Source organism: Cherax quadricarinatus, chromosome 21, assembly GCF_038502225.1.
Source record: "Cherax quadricarinatus isolate ZL_2023a chromosome 21, ASM3850222v1, whole genome shotgun sequence".
Taxonomy (NCBI): Eukaryota; Metazoa; Arthropoda; class Malacostraca; order Decapoda; family Parastacidae; genus Cherax; species Cherax quadricarinatus.
In genome coordinates, this window is record NC_091312.1 from 32,516,288 (window position 1) to 32,534,463 (window position 18,176).

Below are 18,176 nucleotides of genomic sequence, written 5' to 3' on the forward strand. Positions count from 1 at the left end.
GTGTGTGATATAACACAGCTTGTGTGTGATATAACACAGCTTGTGTGTGATATAACACAGCTTGTGTGTGATGTAACACAGCTTGTGTGTGATGTAACACAGCTTGTGTGTGATATAACACAGCTTGTGTGTGATGTAACACAGCTTGTGTGTGATGTAACACAGCTTGTGTGTGATATAACACAGCTTGTGTGTGATGCAAGAAGAGGATCTAACATTATTTTATAATTTATATTCTTACAATGTGAAACCACTAGCACACACACACACACACACACACACACACACACACACACACACACACACACACACACACACACACACACACACACACACACACACACACACACACACACACACACACACACACACACACACACACACACACACACACACACACACACACACGTGGGTCACAAGGCTCCGAGAACCTTAGTGTTTTTAAGGAGTGCAGTAACTGCTAGCAGTAATCAGTGGTAGTGACAACGTCAGTGAACAATCCTACGAGTGATAACTAAAGTTATTAGTTAAAAAAAAAGTCGAGAGGAAGCCTGAAATCATTAATATTTCAAAGTGCCAAACCGTTGTGGGTCTACTAGGCACTGTTGTCACACAGATTTAAACATACAAAGATCAAAGTGAGTGTGGAATTGGGTGTTCAAGAATTACCAGCGTTTGGTTAACAAGTGAAATGTGGGGCACCATACAGTGAGAGTGAAAAGGTTAATAAGCAAAAGGAGAAAGGAAAAATAAAATATACAACAAGGGAAGGTGGCAGTAGTAGGCCTGCTGAGGCAATGACGTCACAAGTTGTGTGCCATTATACATATAAAGTGAAGTGTAAATAATGTGAAGTGTATACTATCATAAATGAAAAGTGAAATCACGTGAGGAACGCAGGATGTATGAGCACATATGGTTATAAACATCACGGGTGAAGGATCTCCAAAATAGTGATAGAAGCCTATGTACGACGACTTCGTCATCAGCATCTGGCAATTTGTCACCGCACCGCTGCCAGCGCAAGTATTTCTAATCTATTGTGGTTGCATGTTGCAGGGTCTGGATTCTGGTCTTGCATCACTGTTAGACACTGGTCACTCACTCCTGCAAGCTATTACCAGAATTAGAGTAGAAATAGCATAGATAAAGTGAAGATAGTGTTGACGAGAGTGTGAGGACAGCAGACTAGCGAGGGGTAGCGTAGTATTACTACCGGTAGTTATTAGCAGTATGAATACTTAGGAAGCTAGGAAGTCCTCTCTCAATGTGAACAAGGAATAGGATAATAACCAGCAGTAATTGATACTTAAATCCAGAAAGGGCAGTAAGTGGAGAGAGTAGCATTACTAGGAAAGACAGCTGGGACTAAATTTGAGCCTACACGACAGAGAGGTATAATGGATCTTTTAACCACAACAACCCTATCCCCCCTAACCATCTCTCCCTCACTCACACACACACACACACATAGGTAGACACTCATAGAAGCTTTAGACCCTAGTAGCAATTTCCACTTTTTATAACTCAGAATTACTGGTATGTATTAGCAGTATTACCCCCTCACACCTCCCCCATACACATGAACACACACATACACACACACACACCTGCACTAGGTGAATACACACACACACACACACACACACACACCCGTTAGGACCCCGTTATCAAGCAGTCACTTTACCCTCAGCCTTCTTTCCCCTCCCTCCCCTTCTAATCCCATTACACACACACACACACCTCCCCCGCTTCTCAGGGTCACTCATCCTTCTCTCCCCCGCCCCCCATCCTCCCCCTCCCCCATAACCATCCATCCCCACTCCCCCTAACCATCTATTACCCTCCCCCTAACCATCTCTCCCCCTTCCTTCTGTGGAGCAATGGGGCAACCTAGAACTAGGATGAGAACAAGGGGCCAGAAGGACGAATCTGGGAGGGAGGGCTGGGAGGCAGAGTTCAAAAAAGGGAGGAAGACTGGGGAAGGAGGCTAGATGAGCTTGCAAGGAAGTTGGAGGAGAGGTTAGCAGCAGAATGCAGAAGGTGGAAGCAACATGCCACAGTAGCAGAAACCAAGATACAGAGATTAGAAGAGGAGCTGAGACATCTGAAACAGCATAGAGACAAATATATTACAGAAGTAGCATCAGCAATGGCTACATCAGACACAGACAACGGGTCTGAAGGGAGCATGGAAGCTAAACTGTATGCAGCAGTCCTGTCAAACCCACATGGGGCCAAAGAAAAGACAGGGAGCACACTAGGACAGAATGAGAGGTTGGAAGACATTGAAGGAACTAGGACATGTGCAGGGACCTTACCAGACACTTGTGGGGGCCAGGAACAGGTGAGCAGGAAGGACAAACCAATGAGCATAGGGACCACAGCTAGGGAAGGGACTGAAGGAAGGAACACTTAATGGGAAGGAACTAAAACACCTCAGAGGATGCAATGGGAGTCACAGTGGGAAGTGGAAAGGGAGAGATCAGTTTTTGTCTATGGGTTAGACGAAGCTAAAGGGGAAACTTATGATGAAAGAAAGCAGGAGAAGAAAAAAGCGATTGAAGGTATCATGAAGGTGATAGGCGAGGGAGACATGACCCAGGTGGCAAATTTTTGGAGAATCGGGTGGTTCACAAAGAAAAGGAATCGGCCTGTCAAAGTAATTTTCAAGGCAGAATCAACCCAAACCATGATCCTGCAGGAGAAAGTATGGCTGAGAGGCAAACAGGAGTTCATGAGTGTGTACCTCGATCGAGACAGAACACAGGAAGAAAGGATGATACTGAAAGAGAGAGTGCAAAAACGAAAGGAGGAATGGGAGGAAATGAAAAAGGAGAGGAGTATAACCCAGGAACATGTGGAAGGACAAGCACACCCCCCAGAAACACCTGCAGAAAAACTCCAGCCACGACACCCCCAAGGCAACTGAACAATCCAAACCAACCATCACACACCGATCCCTCTGTTCCCACCCCCCGCACCTTGAACCCTACTCCTACAGCAACCCCCTATGGGAGCTCTTCCTCCATCTCAACTGCAACCTCCCACAGGCCCCCACCAGGGCTCCTGCTCTCCCAACCCCAGTATTCCCCCAGGACCACAGTTACAGTATTAGAACAGAAGTTGAAGATTTGGTACACAAATGCGGATGGATTAACGAATAAACATGAGGAATGGCAAGAAAGAATCAATGAGAAGTACCCAGACATCATAGCAGTTACAAAAACAAAACTCACGGTGACAATAACAGATGCATTCTTCCCACCAGGATACCAGATCATGAGGAAAGATGGAAGGGGCAGAGGGGGAGGAGGGGTTGCTCTGCTCGTAAAAAACCGATGGAAATTCGAGAAAATGGGAGGCATAGACAAGACAGGAGAAAGAGACTACATAGTAGGTACACTTCAGTCTGGGGAGCACAAGGTGGTCATTGCAGTGATGTATAATCCACCATAGAACTGCAGGAGGCCAAGAGAGGAATATGAAGAGAGCAACAGAGCAATGGTGGACACACTTGCTGAGGTAGCAAGAAGAGCTCACTCCAGCAGAGCAAAGTTGCTGGTTATGGGGGATTTCAAACACAGGGAGATTGACTGGGAAAACCTGGAGCCACATGGGGGTCCCGAAACATGGAGAGCCAAGATGTTGGATGTGGTGCTGGAAAACCTCATGCACCAACATGTTAAGGACACTACCAGAGTGAGGGGGGAGGATGAACCAGCAAGATTAGACCTTGTGTTCACCCTGGGCAGTTAAGACATTGAGGACATCACATATGAGAGTCCCCTAGGAGCTAGTGACCACGTGGTTCTGTGCTTTGAATACATAGTAGAGATGCAAGTGGAGAGAGTAACAGGAGTTGAATGGGAAAAGCCTGACTATAAAAGAGGGGACTACATAGGGTTGAGGAACTTCCTGCAGGAGGTTCCGTGGGACAGAGAACTGGCAGGAAAGCCAGTAAATGAAATGATGGAATATGTAACAACAAAATGCAAGGAGGCAGTGGAAAGGTTTATTCCCAAGGGCAACAGAAACAATGGGAAGACCAGAACGAGCCCCTGGTTTACCCGATGGTGTAAGGAGGCAAAAAAAAGTGCAATAAAGAATGGAAAAAGTACAGAAGGCAGAGAACACATCAAAATAGGGAGATCAGTCGCAGAGCCAGGAACGAATATGCACAGGTAAGGAGGGAGGCCCAGCGACAGTATGAAAACGACATAGCATCGAAAATCAAGACTGACCCGAAACTGTTGTATAGCCACATCAGGAGGAAGACAGCAATCAAAGACCAGGTGATCAGACTGAGGACAGAAGGTGGAGATCTCAAAAGAAATGATCAGGAGGTATGTGAGGAGCTAAACAGGAGATTTAAGGAAGTTTTTACAGTAGAGACAGGAAGGGCTTTGGGAAGACAGCACAGAAGGGAACATCAAGAGGGAATATACCAACAAGTGTTGGATGACATACGAACAACCGAGGAGGAGGTGCAGAAGCTGCTAAGTGACCTTGATACCTCAAAGGCGATGGGACTGGACAACATCTCCCCATGGGTCCTTAGAGAAGGAGCAGAGATGCTGTGCGTGCCCCTAACCACAGTCTTCAACACATCCCTTGAAACTGGGGAACTACATGAGAAATGGAAGACAGCAAATGTAGTCCCCATATTTAAGAAAGGAAACAGAAATGAGGCACTAAACTACTGACCTGTGTCTCTGACATGTATTGTGTGCAAAGTCATGGAGAAGATTATCAGGAGGAGAGTGGTGGAACACCTGGAACGGAGCAAGATTATAAATGAAAACCAGCATGGGTTCATGGAAGGCAAATCCTGTGTCACAAACCTTCTGGAGTTTTATGAAAAGGTAACAGAAGTAAAACACGAGAGAGAGGGGTGGGTTGATTGCGTTTTCCTAGATTGCAGGAAGGCCTTTGACACAGTTCCCCACAAGAGATTAGTGCAGAAGCTGGAGGATCAGGCGCACGTAAAAGGGAGGGCACTGCAATGGATCAGGGAATACCTGACAGGGAGGCAACAACGAGTCATGGTAGGTGAACATAAGAACATAAGAAAGGAGGAACACTACAGCAGGCCTGTTGGCCCATACTAGGCAGGTCCTTTACAATTCATCCCACTAACAAACATTTGACGAACCCAATTTTCAATGCCACCCAAGAAACAAGCTCCGATGTGCAAGTCCCACTCAAATCCAACCCCTCCCACTCATGTACTTATCCAACCTAAATTTGAAACTACCCAAAGTCCCAGCCTCAATAACCCAACTAGGTAGACTGTTCCACTCATCAACTACCCTATTTCCAAACCAATACTTTCCTATGTCCTTTCTAAATCTAAACTTATCCAATTTAAATCCATTACTGCGGGTTCTCTCTTGGAGAGATATCCTCAAGACCTTGTTAATATCCCCTTTATTAATACCTATCTTCCACTTATACACTTCGATCAGGTCTCCCCTCATTCTTCCTCTAACAAGTGAATGTAACTTAAGAGTCTTCAATCTTTCTTCATAAGGAAGATTTCTAATGCTATGTATTAATTTAGTCATCCTACGCTGAATGGTATCACAGTGGGCGCCTGTGACGAGCGGGGTCTCACAGGGGTCAGTTCTAGGACCAGTGCTATTTTTGATATATGCGAACGACATGATGGAAGGAATAGACTCTGAAGTGTCCCTATTCGCAGATGATGCGAAGTTGATGAGAAGAATTAAATCGGATGAGGATGAGGCAGGACTGCAAAGAGACCTGGACAGGCTGGACATGTGGTCCAGAAACTGGCTTCTCGAATTCAGCCCTGCCAAATGCAAAGTCATGAAGATGGGGGAGGGGCAAAGAAGACCGCAGACAGAGTATAGGCTAGGTGGACAAAGACTACAGACCTGCAGCATATGGGCGTCTGGCAAACCTGAGAATAGCGTTCCGATACCTTAATAAGGAATCGTTCAGGACACTGTACACTGTGTATGTTAGGCCCATACTGGAGTATGCAGCATCAGTCTGGAACCCACACCTGGTCAAGCACGTCAAGAAGTTAGAGAAAGTACAAAAATTTGCAACAAGGCTAGTCCCAGAGCTCAGGGGAATGTTCTACGATGAAAGGTTGAGGGAAATCGAACTGACGACACTGGAGGACAGAAGGGTCAGGGGAGACATGAAAACGACATACAAGATACTGCGGGGAATAGACAAGGTGGACAGAGATAGGATGTTCCAGAGAGGGGACACAGAAACAAGGGGTCACAACTGGAAGCTGAAGACTCGGACGAGTCACAGGGGCGTTAGGAAGTATTTCTTCAGTCATAGAGTCGTCAGGAAGTGGAATTGCCTAGCAAGTGAAGTAGTGGAGGCAGTAACCATACATAGTTTTAAGAAGAGGTATGACAGCTCAGGAAGCAGAGAGGGAGAGGACCTAGTAGCGAACAGTGAAGAGGCGGGGCCAGGAGCTGAGTCTCGACCCTGCAACCACATTTAGGTGAGTACAATTAGGTGAGTACACACACACACACACACACACACACACACACACACACAATTCCTGACAGGGAGGCAACAACGAGTCATGGTACGTGATGAGGTATCACAGTGGGCACCTGTGATGAGCGGGGTCCCACAGGGGTCGCTCCTAGGACCAGTGCTATTTTTGGTATGTGTGAATGACATGACGGAAGGGATAGACACAGAATGTCCCTGTTCGCAGGTGATGTGAAGTTAATGAGGAAAATTAAATCAGATGAGGACCGGGCAGGACTTCAAAGAGTCCTGGACAGACTGGACACCAGGTCCAGCAACTGGCTTCTCGAATTTAATCCCGCCAAATGCAAAGTCATGAAGATCGGAGAAGGGCACAGAAGACCGCAGACGGAGTATAGGCTAGGTGGCCAAAGACTGCAAACCTCGCTCAAGGAGAAAGATCTTGGGGTGAGTATAGCACTGAGCACGTCTCTGGAAGCACGCATCAACCAGATAACTGCTGCAGCATATGGGCGCCTGGCAAACCTGAGAACAGCGTTCCGATACCTTAGTAAGGAATCGTTCAAGACACTGTACATCGTGTACGTCAGACCCATACTGGAGTATGCAGCACCTGTTTGGAACCCACACTTGATCAAGCACGTCAAGAAATTAGAGAAAGTACAAAGTTTTGCAGCAAGGCTAGTTCCAGAGCTAAGGGAAATGTTCTATGAAGAAAGGTTAAGGGAAATCGGCCTGACGACAAGAGGGATAGGGGAGACATGATAACGACATACAAAATACTGCGTGGAATAGACAAGGTGGACAGAGACAGGACGTTCCAGAGATGGGACACAGCAACAAGGGGGTCACACTCGTCCCTCACTTCCGCACACCTGAAACCTGTGCACACTCGTCCCTCACTTCCACACACCTGAAACCTGTACACACTAGTCCCTCACTTCCACACATCTGAAACCTGTGCACACTAGTACCTCACCTCCACACACCTGAAACCTGTACACACTAGTCCCTCACTTCCACACACCTGAAACCTGTGCACACTAGTCCCTCACCTCCACACACCTGAAACCTGTACACACTAGTCCCTCAATTCCACACACCTGAAACCTGTGCAAACTTTTCACTCACTTCCATACACCTGAAACCTGCACACACTCGTCCCTCACTTCCATACACCTGAAACCTGTATACACTCGTCCCTCACTTCCACACACCTGAAACCTGTGCAAACTTTTCACTCACTTAAGCACACCTGAAACCTGCACACACTCGTCCCTCACTTTCATACACCTGAAACCTGTATACACTCGTCCCTCGCTTCCACACACCTGAAACCTGTGTACACTCGTCCCTCACTTCCACACACCTGAAACCTGTATACACTCGTCCCTCACTTCCACACACCTGAAACCTGCATACACTCGTCCCTCACTTCCACACACCTGAAACCTGCACACACTAGTCCCTCACTTCCACACACCTGAAACCTGCAGACACGCGTCCCTCACGTTCAACACACCTGAAACCTGTGCACTCTAGTCCCTCACTTCCACACACCTGAAAACTGCACACACTCGTCCCTCACTCCCACACACCTGAAACCTGTATACACTCGTCCCTCACTCCCACACACCTGAAACCTGTGTACACTCGTCCCTCACTTCCACACACCTGAAACCTGTATACACTCGTCCTTCATTTCCATACATCTGAAACCAGCACACACTCGTCCCTCACTTCCACACACCTGAAACCTTCACACACCAGTCCCTCACTTCTGCACACCTGAAACCTGTACACACTAGTCCCTCACTTCCACGCACCTGAAACCTGCACACACTCGCCCCTCATTTCCACACACATGAAACCTGTGCACACTAGTCCCTCACTTCTATACACCTGAAACCTGCACACACTAGTCGCTCACTTCCATACACCTGAAACCTGCACACACTAATCCGTCACTTCCACACACCTGAAACCTGCATACACTAGTCCATCACTTCCACACACCTGAAACCTGCATACACTAGTCCCTCACTTCCACACACCTGAAACCCGCATACACTAGTCCCTCACTTCTACACATCTGAAACCAGCGCACACTAGTCCTTCCCACACATCTGAAACCTGCACACACTAGTCCCTCACTGCCACACACCTGAAACCTGTGCACACTAGTCCCTCACTTCAACACACCTGAAACCTGCACACACTCGTTCCTCACTTCCACTCACCTGAAACCTGTGCACACTAGTCTCTCACTTCCACACACCTGAACCCTTTGTTCACTAGTCCCTCACTTCCACACATCTGAAACCAGTGCACACTAGTCCTTCCCACACACCTGAAAACTGCACACACTAGTCCCTCACTGCCACACACCTGAAACCTGTGCACACTAGTCCCTCACTTCCACACACCTGAAACCTGTATACACTCGTCCCTCACTTCCACACACCTGAAACCTGTATACACTCGTCCCTCACTTCCACACACCTGAAACCTGTGCACACTAGTCTCTCACTTCCACCCACCTGAACCCTTTGTTCACTAGTCCCTCACTTCCACACACGTGAAACCTTCACACATTCGTCCCTCACTTCCACTCACCTGAAACCTTTGCTCACTAGTCCCTCACTTCCACACTTCTGAAACCTGCACGCACTAGTCCATCACTTCCACACGCCTGAAATCTGGACACCCTCGTCCCTCACTTCCACACACCTGAAGCTTGCACACACTCGTCCCTCACTTCCACACACCTGAAGCTTGCACACACTCGTCCCTCACTTCCACACACCTGAAAATAACCTAAACCCCTAAAATCCCTAGGCTATGAAACTGCCAGACTCACATCTGAGACAGAAAGTTACTTCCCAGTTTGTAAATAATTTGGTGGTACCAACAAAATGTGAAAAAAAAAAAAACGTGTACAATTCAGAACATTTTTTTAGGGCAACGTTACGCCACGATTGTCTTCATCAGTCCTAATGACGAGGCCACTCCTGGCGAAACGTTGCCTTTAATTTATGTCCTGAAATATACACAAATTCCTTTTCTAGAGGGTACATCCCAGCCTGTCTATAGAGCTCTACATAATCTGAGCTCTGCCGTTTGTATGAATGCTATCTAACCTTGTATCGGCCACGTATTTTGTGAAAATCAACTTACACATTATTCATTTATACAAGAACCATTACTCACCTGCCTGTATGGTGTGTATCACCTGACCCGTCGAGTTGTCGGAGACTTGCAAGAAGCCGGACACCTCCCACAGGAAGTAGAACCTCAGCCTCACGCAGAAGGAGAGAGAGTCGAGGGGCGGGAAGGCCAGCTTGTCTCCGTATTGTAAATGGCTGTCTGACTGCTCCCCTCTGGCTTGGAATTCGAACACCTGCACCGAACACCAACAGCCTGTGACGAGAGAGGAAGTTATTTAAAGGGAGATATATCAGGATGTTTTGAGTATTACTTGCTGTGCTAGTCAGGTGTATAAGGTTGTGTTGGGTTTTAATTACTGTGTTGGCCAGGTGTATCAGGATGTTGTGGTTGTGTTACGTGCTGTGTTGGACAGGTGTATCAGATTGTTGTGGTTGTTACTTGCTGTGCTCGTCACGTGTATGAGGATGCTGTGGCTGTATTCCATGATGTGTTGGTCACGTGTATATGGATGTGATAGCTGTGTTCTATGCTGTGCTGGCCAGGTCTATAAGGATGTGCTGGGTGCGCTGTGTTGACCACAACAGCGTCAAGCAACATGAGGGACGCCCAGTACAGTTTTTACCTTGATCTAATTATATACCCGAGGATAATTGCACTCGCACATCAAAGCATCGTCATTTTCATATTTTTCTTTTTCACTGAATTTTTCGTTTGCCTTTGTGAGTCTCTGAGAAGATTTTTGTGTGGATTTATTTTTTTTATGCGCCCGTTTGTGAACGTGAGTCTCTTGAGTAAAATAAGATTTGTTCGGATTTTTAATCCGGAAGGTTAGCTACCCAGGATAACCCAAGAAAGTCAGTGCGTCATCGAAACTGTCTGTCTTATTTCCATTGGGGTCCTTTAATTTTGTCCTGAGGGACAGAATTAAAGGACCCCAATTTGCAGGTAGGTGAGCAGGGAAGGACAGCAGGTGTAAAGAAACATGTCCAGTGTTTCTACCCGTGCCGGGGATTGAACATCGGACACTCAGCGTATGAGGCAAGTGCGTTGCTAACCCCTTATTTGTAGGTTGCAGAGGTTGGTCTCAGCTCCTGTTCCCGCCTCTCCGCTGGCCGCTATTTGGTAAATAGAAGTGTGTATGATTTACCTCTGTTCCAACATGTTCGTGAGACAGACACAAGACTCGTGGTTTGGCCAGAACGTAAAGCATTTAACAGGTCTCCACACAACACTTGCATGGCAGGAGAGTTGTATTTTCTCTCGATGGTTAATGTTTATCATCCTACCGCTCGTTTTGTGTGTGGGTGTGTGTGTATGTGTGTGTGTGTGTATGTGTGTGTGTGTGTGTGTGTGTGTGTGTGTGTGTGTATGTGTGTGTGTGTGTGTGTGTGTGTGTGTGTGTGTGTGTGTGTGTGTGTGTGTGTGTGTGTGTGTGTGTGTGTGAGTGTGTATGTGTGTGTGTGTGTGTGTGTGTGTGTGTGTGTGTGTGTGTGTGTGTGTGTGTGTGTGTGTGTATGTGTGTGTGTGTGTGTGTGTGTGTGTGTGTGTGTGTGTGTGTGTGTGTGTGTGTGTGTGTGTATGTGTGTGTGTGTGTGTGTGTGTGTGTGTGTGTGTGTGTGTGTGTGTGTGTGTGTGTGTATGTGTGTGTGTGTGTGTGTGTGTGTGTGTGTGTGTGTGTGTGTGTGTGTGTGTGTGTACTCACCTATTTGTACTCACCTATTTGTGGTTGCAGGGGTCGAGTCCTAGCTCCTGGCCCCGCCTCTTCACCGGTTGCTACTAGACCCTCTCTCTCCCCGCTCCATGAGCTTTATCAAACCTCGTCTTAAAACTGTGTATGGTTCCTGCCTCCACTACGTCATTTTCTAGGCTATTCCACTGCCTTACAACTCTATGACTGAAGAAATACTTCCTACTATCTCTCTGACTCATTTGTGTCTTCAACTTCCAATTGTGGCCTCTTGTTTCTGTGTCCCCTCCCTGGAACATCCTGTCCTTGTCCACCTTGTCTATTCCACGCAGTATTTTATATGTCGTTATCATGTCTCCCCTGACCCTCCTGTCCTCCAGTGTCGTCAGGCCGATTTCCCTTAATCTTTCTTCATAGGACATTCCCCTTAGCTCTGGAACTAACCTTGTTGCAAACCTTTGTACTTTCTCTAGTTTCTTGACGTGCTTTATCAAGTGCGGGTTCCAAACAGGTGCTGCATACTCCAGTATGGGCCTGACATACACGGTGTACAGTGTCTTGAATGATTCCTTACTAAGGTGTCGGAATGCTGTTCTCAGGTTTGCCAGGCGCCCATATGCTGCAGCAGTTATCTGATTGATGTGTGCTTCCGGAGACATGCTCGGTGTTATACTCACCCCAAGATCTTTCTCCTTGAGTGAGGTTTGCAGTCTTTGGCCACCTAGCCTATACTCTGTCTGTGGTCTTCTGTGCCCTTCCCCTATCTTCATGACTTTGCATTTGGCAGGATTAAATTCGAGAAGCCATTTGCTGGACCAGGTGTCCAGTCTGTCCAGGTCTCTTTGAAGTCCTGCCTGGTCCTCATCAGATTTAATTCTCCTCATTAACTTCACATCATCTGCAAACAGGGACACTTCTGAGTGTGTGTGTGTGTGTATGTGTGTGTGTGTGTGTGTGTGTGTGTGTGTGTGTGTGTGTGTGTGTGTGTGTGTGTGTGTGTGTGTGTGTGTGTGTGTGTGTGTGTGTGTGTTTTATATTCATATGAAAGAACGGTAGCACCTCCCTGGGAGATTATTGTCTACCACCCTTCTATCACATTTACAAATCTATTAGACATATGATCTTTTCATTTTCACAGTAGTCTCGATGAACAGGAACTGTGTCTTGACCCCTGCAAGCTCACATAAGTGAGCACAGTAACTATCAGTGCCGGACCTGTCGTCTGAGTCAGCCGGTCAGGATTACTTCTCTGCTCTCCGGCACCACCGGCGCCGTAACCTTTAGGGAAGACAGTTTCTCCTTGAAGACCTTGCATGCGTGGTCGTAGTCTTCCTTTGCACGTTCTGCTCTTTGCTTCCAGAAACAAAGTGAAAAGTTCCTATGTCATCCTCAGTCTTATTGCTATTTTGGAAATTGCTTTGTCTCCAACCTTGGCGAAATGCTTTCAATAATTAACGAATTAATTGGCAACGAAGCTTTTGTCTTATTGAAATTTGTTTCAGTAATGTGGCTGACTGCTGACCTGCTGACCTGCTGACCTGCTGACCTGCTGACCTGCTGACCTGCTGACCTGCTGACCTGCTGACCTGCTGACCTGCTGACCTGCTGACCTGCTGACCTGCTGACCTGCTGACTTGCTGACTGCTGACCTGCTGACATTTCTCACCCATTCAAGAAAAAGATTACATCCTTCTTGTCACTAACTCCGGAAAGATAACATACGATAATCAAGATAGCTAATTATTTCATAAGTTCATAGGAACGTCATACGTACATCGCCTGACAAACGAGGTGCATGGGGGCGAGCAAGTTTGATCTGAGACAAGGGAGAAAAGCTCCAAATTCTTTGGATCAAGAGCCCTATATCAGCATTAAATTACTCCTCTTAAAGAGTCAAGATAGTTGGAACCCTTGGGCTCTCTTTCTCATTATGTGACCCACAAGCCTTGACTAACACCCAGGTATCCATTTACGGCAATGTGAACATGGGCAGCAAGTCTCGCCCCTCCCGTGGGTCATACCTAGGTCTTACCATGAGTGTTTCTTGAATATGTTGTCACCTTCAATACTCTCTAGTCTTGGCTCAGCCTCAGTACTTAGTTCTCCTCACTTAAGCTCTGGTAATGAATATTTTACAACGTTACCAGGAGATGCGACTCATTCAGTCTGGCCTCCATATCTGTACCAAATTTTCCCAAGAGCGTTTTCCTTATGGTCTAGTTCTGTCGTTCTCGTTTTATCCTTCAGTTGTATCCAGAACCTGTCGCTGTTTCCCTCATTTCATCCAGTCTTCATAAAGGCATTATAATTAACTTTGAAAATGCTAGTTAACTTATTGTGCTGAAAGAAATGCCTAATATATTTCCGTAGTGTGCTTTAAAATAATGCAATTCATCAGTATATTACGTTTATTAAGAGAACGGACATGAGGTCTATGTATGATCCTTTTTTGAGCTCTAAGATTATTATATACGGCGGTGAAATGGGGCTTATCTGTGGGAAATATTGCTAAATGTTATTATCAGCACTGAAAGATGGAGATGACAGACACATATAACACTGCGGAGATGACACACACATATAACACTGTGGAGATGACACACACATACAACACTGCGGAGATGACACACACATATAACACTGTGGAGATGACACACACATACAACACTGCGGAGATGACGCACACATACAACAGTGTGGAGATGACACACACATACAACACCGTGGAGATGACACACACACATACAACACCGTGCAGATGACACACACATACAACACTGTGGAGATGACACACACATACAACACTGTGGAGATGACACACACACATACAACACCGTGGAGATGACACACACATACAACACCGTGGAGATGACACACACATACAACACCGTGGAGATGACACACACATACAACACTGTGGATATGACACACACATACAACACTGTGGAGATGGCACACACATACAACACATATAACACTATGGAGATGACAGACACACATAACACTGTGGAGATGACAGACACATACAACACCGTGGAGATGACACACACATACAACACCGTTGAGATGACACACACATACAACACTGTGGAGATGACACACACATACATAAGAACATAAGAACATAAGAAAGAAGGAACATTGCAACAGGCCTACTGACCCATGCGGATCAGGTCCATGTGTCCCCCCGGATTAGACCAATGACCCCCCCGGATTAGCCCCGTGACCCACCCAGTCTGATCATCTCCACTCAAGGATGGGGCACTGCACCAGACCCAGCAGCACAAGCTAGTCAGGTCCAACTCACACCCACTCATGTATTTATCTAACCTATTTTTAAAGCTACACAACGTTTTAGCCTGAATAACTGTAGTCGGGAGTTTGCCCCACTCATCCACAACTCTATTACCAAACCAGTGCTTTCCTATATCCTTTCTGAATCTGAATTTTTCCAACTTGAAACCATTGCTGCGAGTCCTGTCTTGGCTGGAAATTTTCAGCACGCTATTTACATCCCCTTTATTTATTCCTGTTTTCCATTTATACACTTCGATCATATCCCCCCTAATTCTACGCCTTTCAAGAGAGTACAGATTCAGGGCCCTCAGTCTATCCTCATAGGGAAGATTTCTGATACATGGGATCATCTTTGTCATCCTCCTCTATACGTTTTCCAAAGCATTTATATCCATTCTGTAATACGGTGACCAGAACTGAGCAGCATATTCTAAATGAGGCCTAACCAAGGATATACAGAGTTGAAGAACAACCTGAGGACTTCTATTATTTATACTTCTAGATATGAAGCCAAGAATTCTGTTAGCTTTATTGCGAACACTAATGCACTGTTGTCTTGGTTTTAAATTTCTGCTAACCAGAACTCCTAAATCCTTTTCGCAATCAGTAGTATTAAGATCTACATTATTTAGTTTATATGTGGCATGGTTATTTAACTGTCCAACATTTAGAACTTTGCCTTTGTCAATATTAAACTGCATCTGCCACTTCTCCGACCATTGCATCAGTCTATTCAAATCATCCTGGAGTGCTCTAGTGTCCTCATTAGAATGAATTGGACGGCCTATTTTGGTGTCATCAGCAAATTTGCTTATGTCGCTATTTATTCCTTCATCTATGTCGTTTATGTAAATTGTGAACAACAACGGGCCCAACACTGACCCCTGAGGAACACCGCTTGTGACGTGCCCCCATTCTGATTTCTCCCCATTTATGCAAACTCTCTGCTGTTTATTTGTCAGCCATGCCTCTACCCTATTCCGTGTGCCTTAAGTTTCCTCAATAGCCTCTGGTGTGTAACTCTATCAAAAGCCTTACTGAAGTCCATATACACAATATCATAATCATTACCATGACCTACCTCCTCAAACACCTTAGTGAAAAAAGAGTAAATTCGTAAGACAGAAACGCCCCTTTGTAAAACCGTGTTGAGATTCATTAATCAATCTGTGCCTGTCAAGATGGCTACGAATTGCTTCGGCAATTATTGATTCCATAAATTTTCCCACTATGGAGGTAAGGCTTATTGGTCTATAGTTCGAAGCCAAGGACTTGTCACCTGCCTTGTAAATAGGTATTACATTTGCCATTTTCCACTTATCAGGCATTATGCCAGTTTGTAGTGATATGTTAAAAAGATTAGCCAAAAGTATGCTAAGTTCCTCTTTACATTCCTTTAACACCCTTGCAAACAGTTCATCAGGGCCTGGGGATTTGTTAGGTTTTAATTTCTCTATTTGTCTGAGGACCATGTCGCTAGTTACCACAATCGTGCATAGTTTATCATCCTGTTCTACATAAACTATTATTTCAGGAATATCGCTAGTATTTCCCTGGGTGAAAACTGAGAGGAAGTAGGTATTGAGAATTTCACACATATCCTTATCACAGTCAGTGATCTGACCAGAGTTACTCTTAAGTGGGCCAATCTTGTCCCTAATCTTACTTCCGTATACCTGAAAGAATCCTTTAAGGTTAATCTTTGAATTCCTTGCGACCTTATCCTCATAATCCCTTTTTTGCTTTTCTTATTCCTCTCTTTATTTCTCTCTTTAATTGAATATATTGATTTCTTAACTGCCCATCCCCTCTTTTGATACGCCTATATATGCCTATCTTTTGACCAATGAGATGTTTTAATCTATTGTTCATCCATTTGGGATCATTTTTGTTAGATCTAATTTCCCTACTCAGAACAAAAGTTGTCTGGGCAGCTAGAATTATGTTCTGAAAAACGTCATACTGGCAACCAAGATCACCTCCTGACCCATAGTCAGGACATTCCAATTTAGTCCACCCAGGTAATTTTTCAGTCCCATGAAGTCGGCCAAGCGAAAATCTGGGACAGAGATTTGATTGCAGTTATCTGGGTAATTCCATGATATATTGAAACTAAGTGATTTGTGATCACTTTCCCCAAGCTCATCATTAACCTCAAGATTATTAATTAGTGAATCTTTGTTGGCAAGAACCAAGTCAAGCAGATTGTTTCCTCTAGTTGGTTCTGTCACAACCTGTTCTAAAAAGCAATCCTGAACCGTATCAAGAAAGTCACTAGACTCAAGGTTTCCTGTCATATTGTTCCAATCAATTTGTCTAAAGTTAAAATCTGCCATTATCACAACATTTTCATATCTAGATGCCTTATGAATTTCGTCCCATAACAGCTTACTGTCCTCCCTATCAAGGTTTAAGAACAAGAACGAAGGAACACTGCAGCAGGCCTACTGACCCATGCGAGGCAGGTCCAAGTCTCCTACCGGCTTAAGCTAATGCACCCAACCTAGTCAGGTCAGGTCACATTGACTTAAGGGAGGAACACGGCAACCGTCCTGGTAGCACAAGCTAATCAGGTCCAACTCACACCCACCCACACCCACTCATGTATTTATCCAACCTATTTTTAAAGCTACACAACGTTCTGGCCTCTATAACTGTACTTGGGAGTTTGTTCCACTCATCCACAACTCTATTACCAAACCAGTACTTTCCTATATCCTTCCTGAATCTGAATTTTTCTAACTTAAAACCATTGCTGCGAGTCCTGTCTAGGCTAGATATTTTCAGCACACTATTTACATCCCCTTTATTTATTCCTGTCTTCCATTTATACACCTCAATCATATCCCCCCTAATTCTACGTCTTTCTAGAGAGTGAAGATTCAAGGCCCTTAGTCTATCCTCATAGGGAAGGTTTCTGATACATGGGATCAACTTTGTCATTCTCCTTTGTACATTTTCCAGAGCATTTATATCCATTCTGTAATACGGTGACCAAAACTGTGCAGCATAATCTAAATGAGGCCTAACCAAGGATGTATAGAGTTGAAGAACAACCTGAGGACTCCTATTATTTATGCTTCTTGATATAAAGCCAAGGATTCTATTAGCTTTATTGCGAACACTTATGCACTGTTGTCTTGGTTTCAGATTACTGCTAACCAGTACTCCTAAATCTTTTTCGCAATCCGTAATATTAAGATCTACATTATTTAGTTTATATGTTGCATGGTTATTGTCCTGTCCAACATTTAGAACTTTGCATTTGTCTATATTAAACTGCATCTGCCACTTCTCCGACCACTGCATCAGTCTACTCAAATCTTCCTGGAGTGCTTTAATGTCCTCGTCAGAATGAATTCGACGGCCTATTTTGGTATCATCAGCAAACTTGCTGATGTCGCTCTTTATGCCCTCATCTATGTCGTTTATGTAGATTGTGAACAGCAGAGGGCCCAACACTGACCCCTGTGGAACACCGCTCGTGACGCTTCCCCACTCTGATTTCTCCCCATTTATGCAAACTCTCTGC

The 18,176-nt window shown here is 45.3% G+C and overlaps 1 protein-coding gene across 5 annotated transcripts in view; it reads right to left on the reverse strand.

Moving 5' to 3' along the window:
* The window catches only part of LOC128689149 (uncharacterized), a 300,470-nt gene that overhangs the window by 69,826 nt on the left and 212,468 nt on the right, over positions 1–18,176 (reverse strand). For all 5 annotated transcript variants that reach the window (XM_070087358.1, XM_070087361.1, XM_070087360.1 and 2 more), the window contains exon 3: positions 9,703–9,912. In XM_070087358.1, coding sequence (XP_069943459.1) covers positions 9,703–9,912 — 210 coding nt within the window. The remainder of the gene's footprint in view (positions 1–9,702; positions 9,913–18,176) is intronic.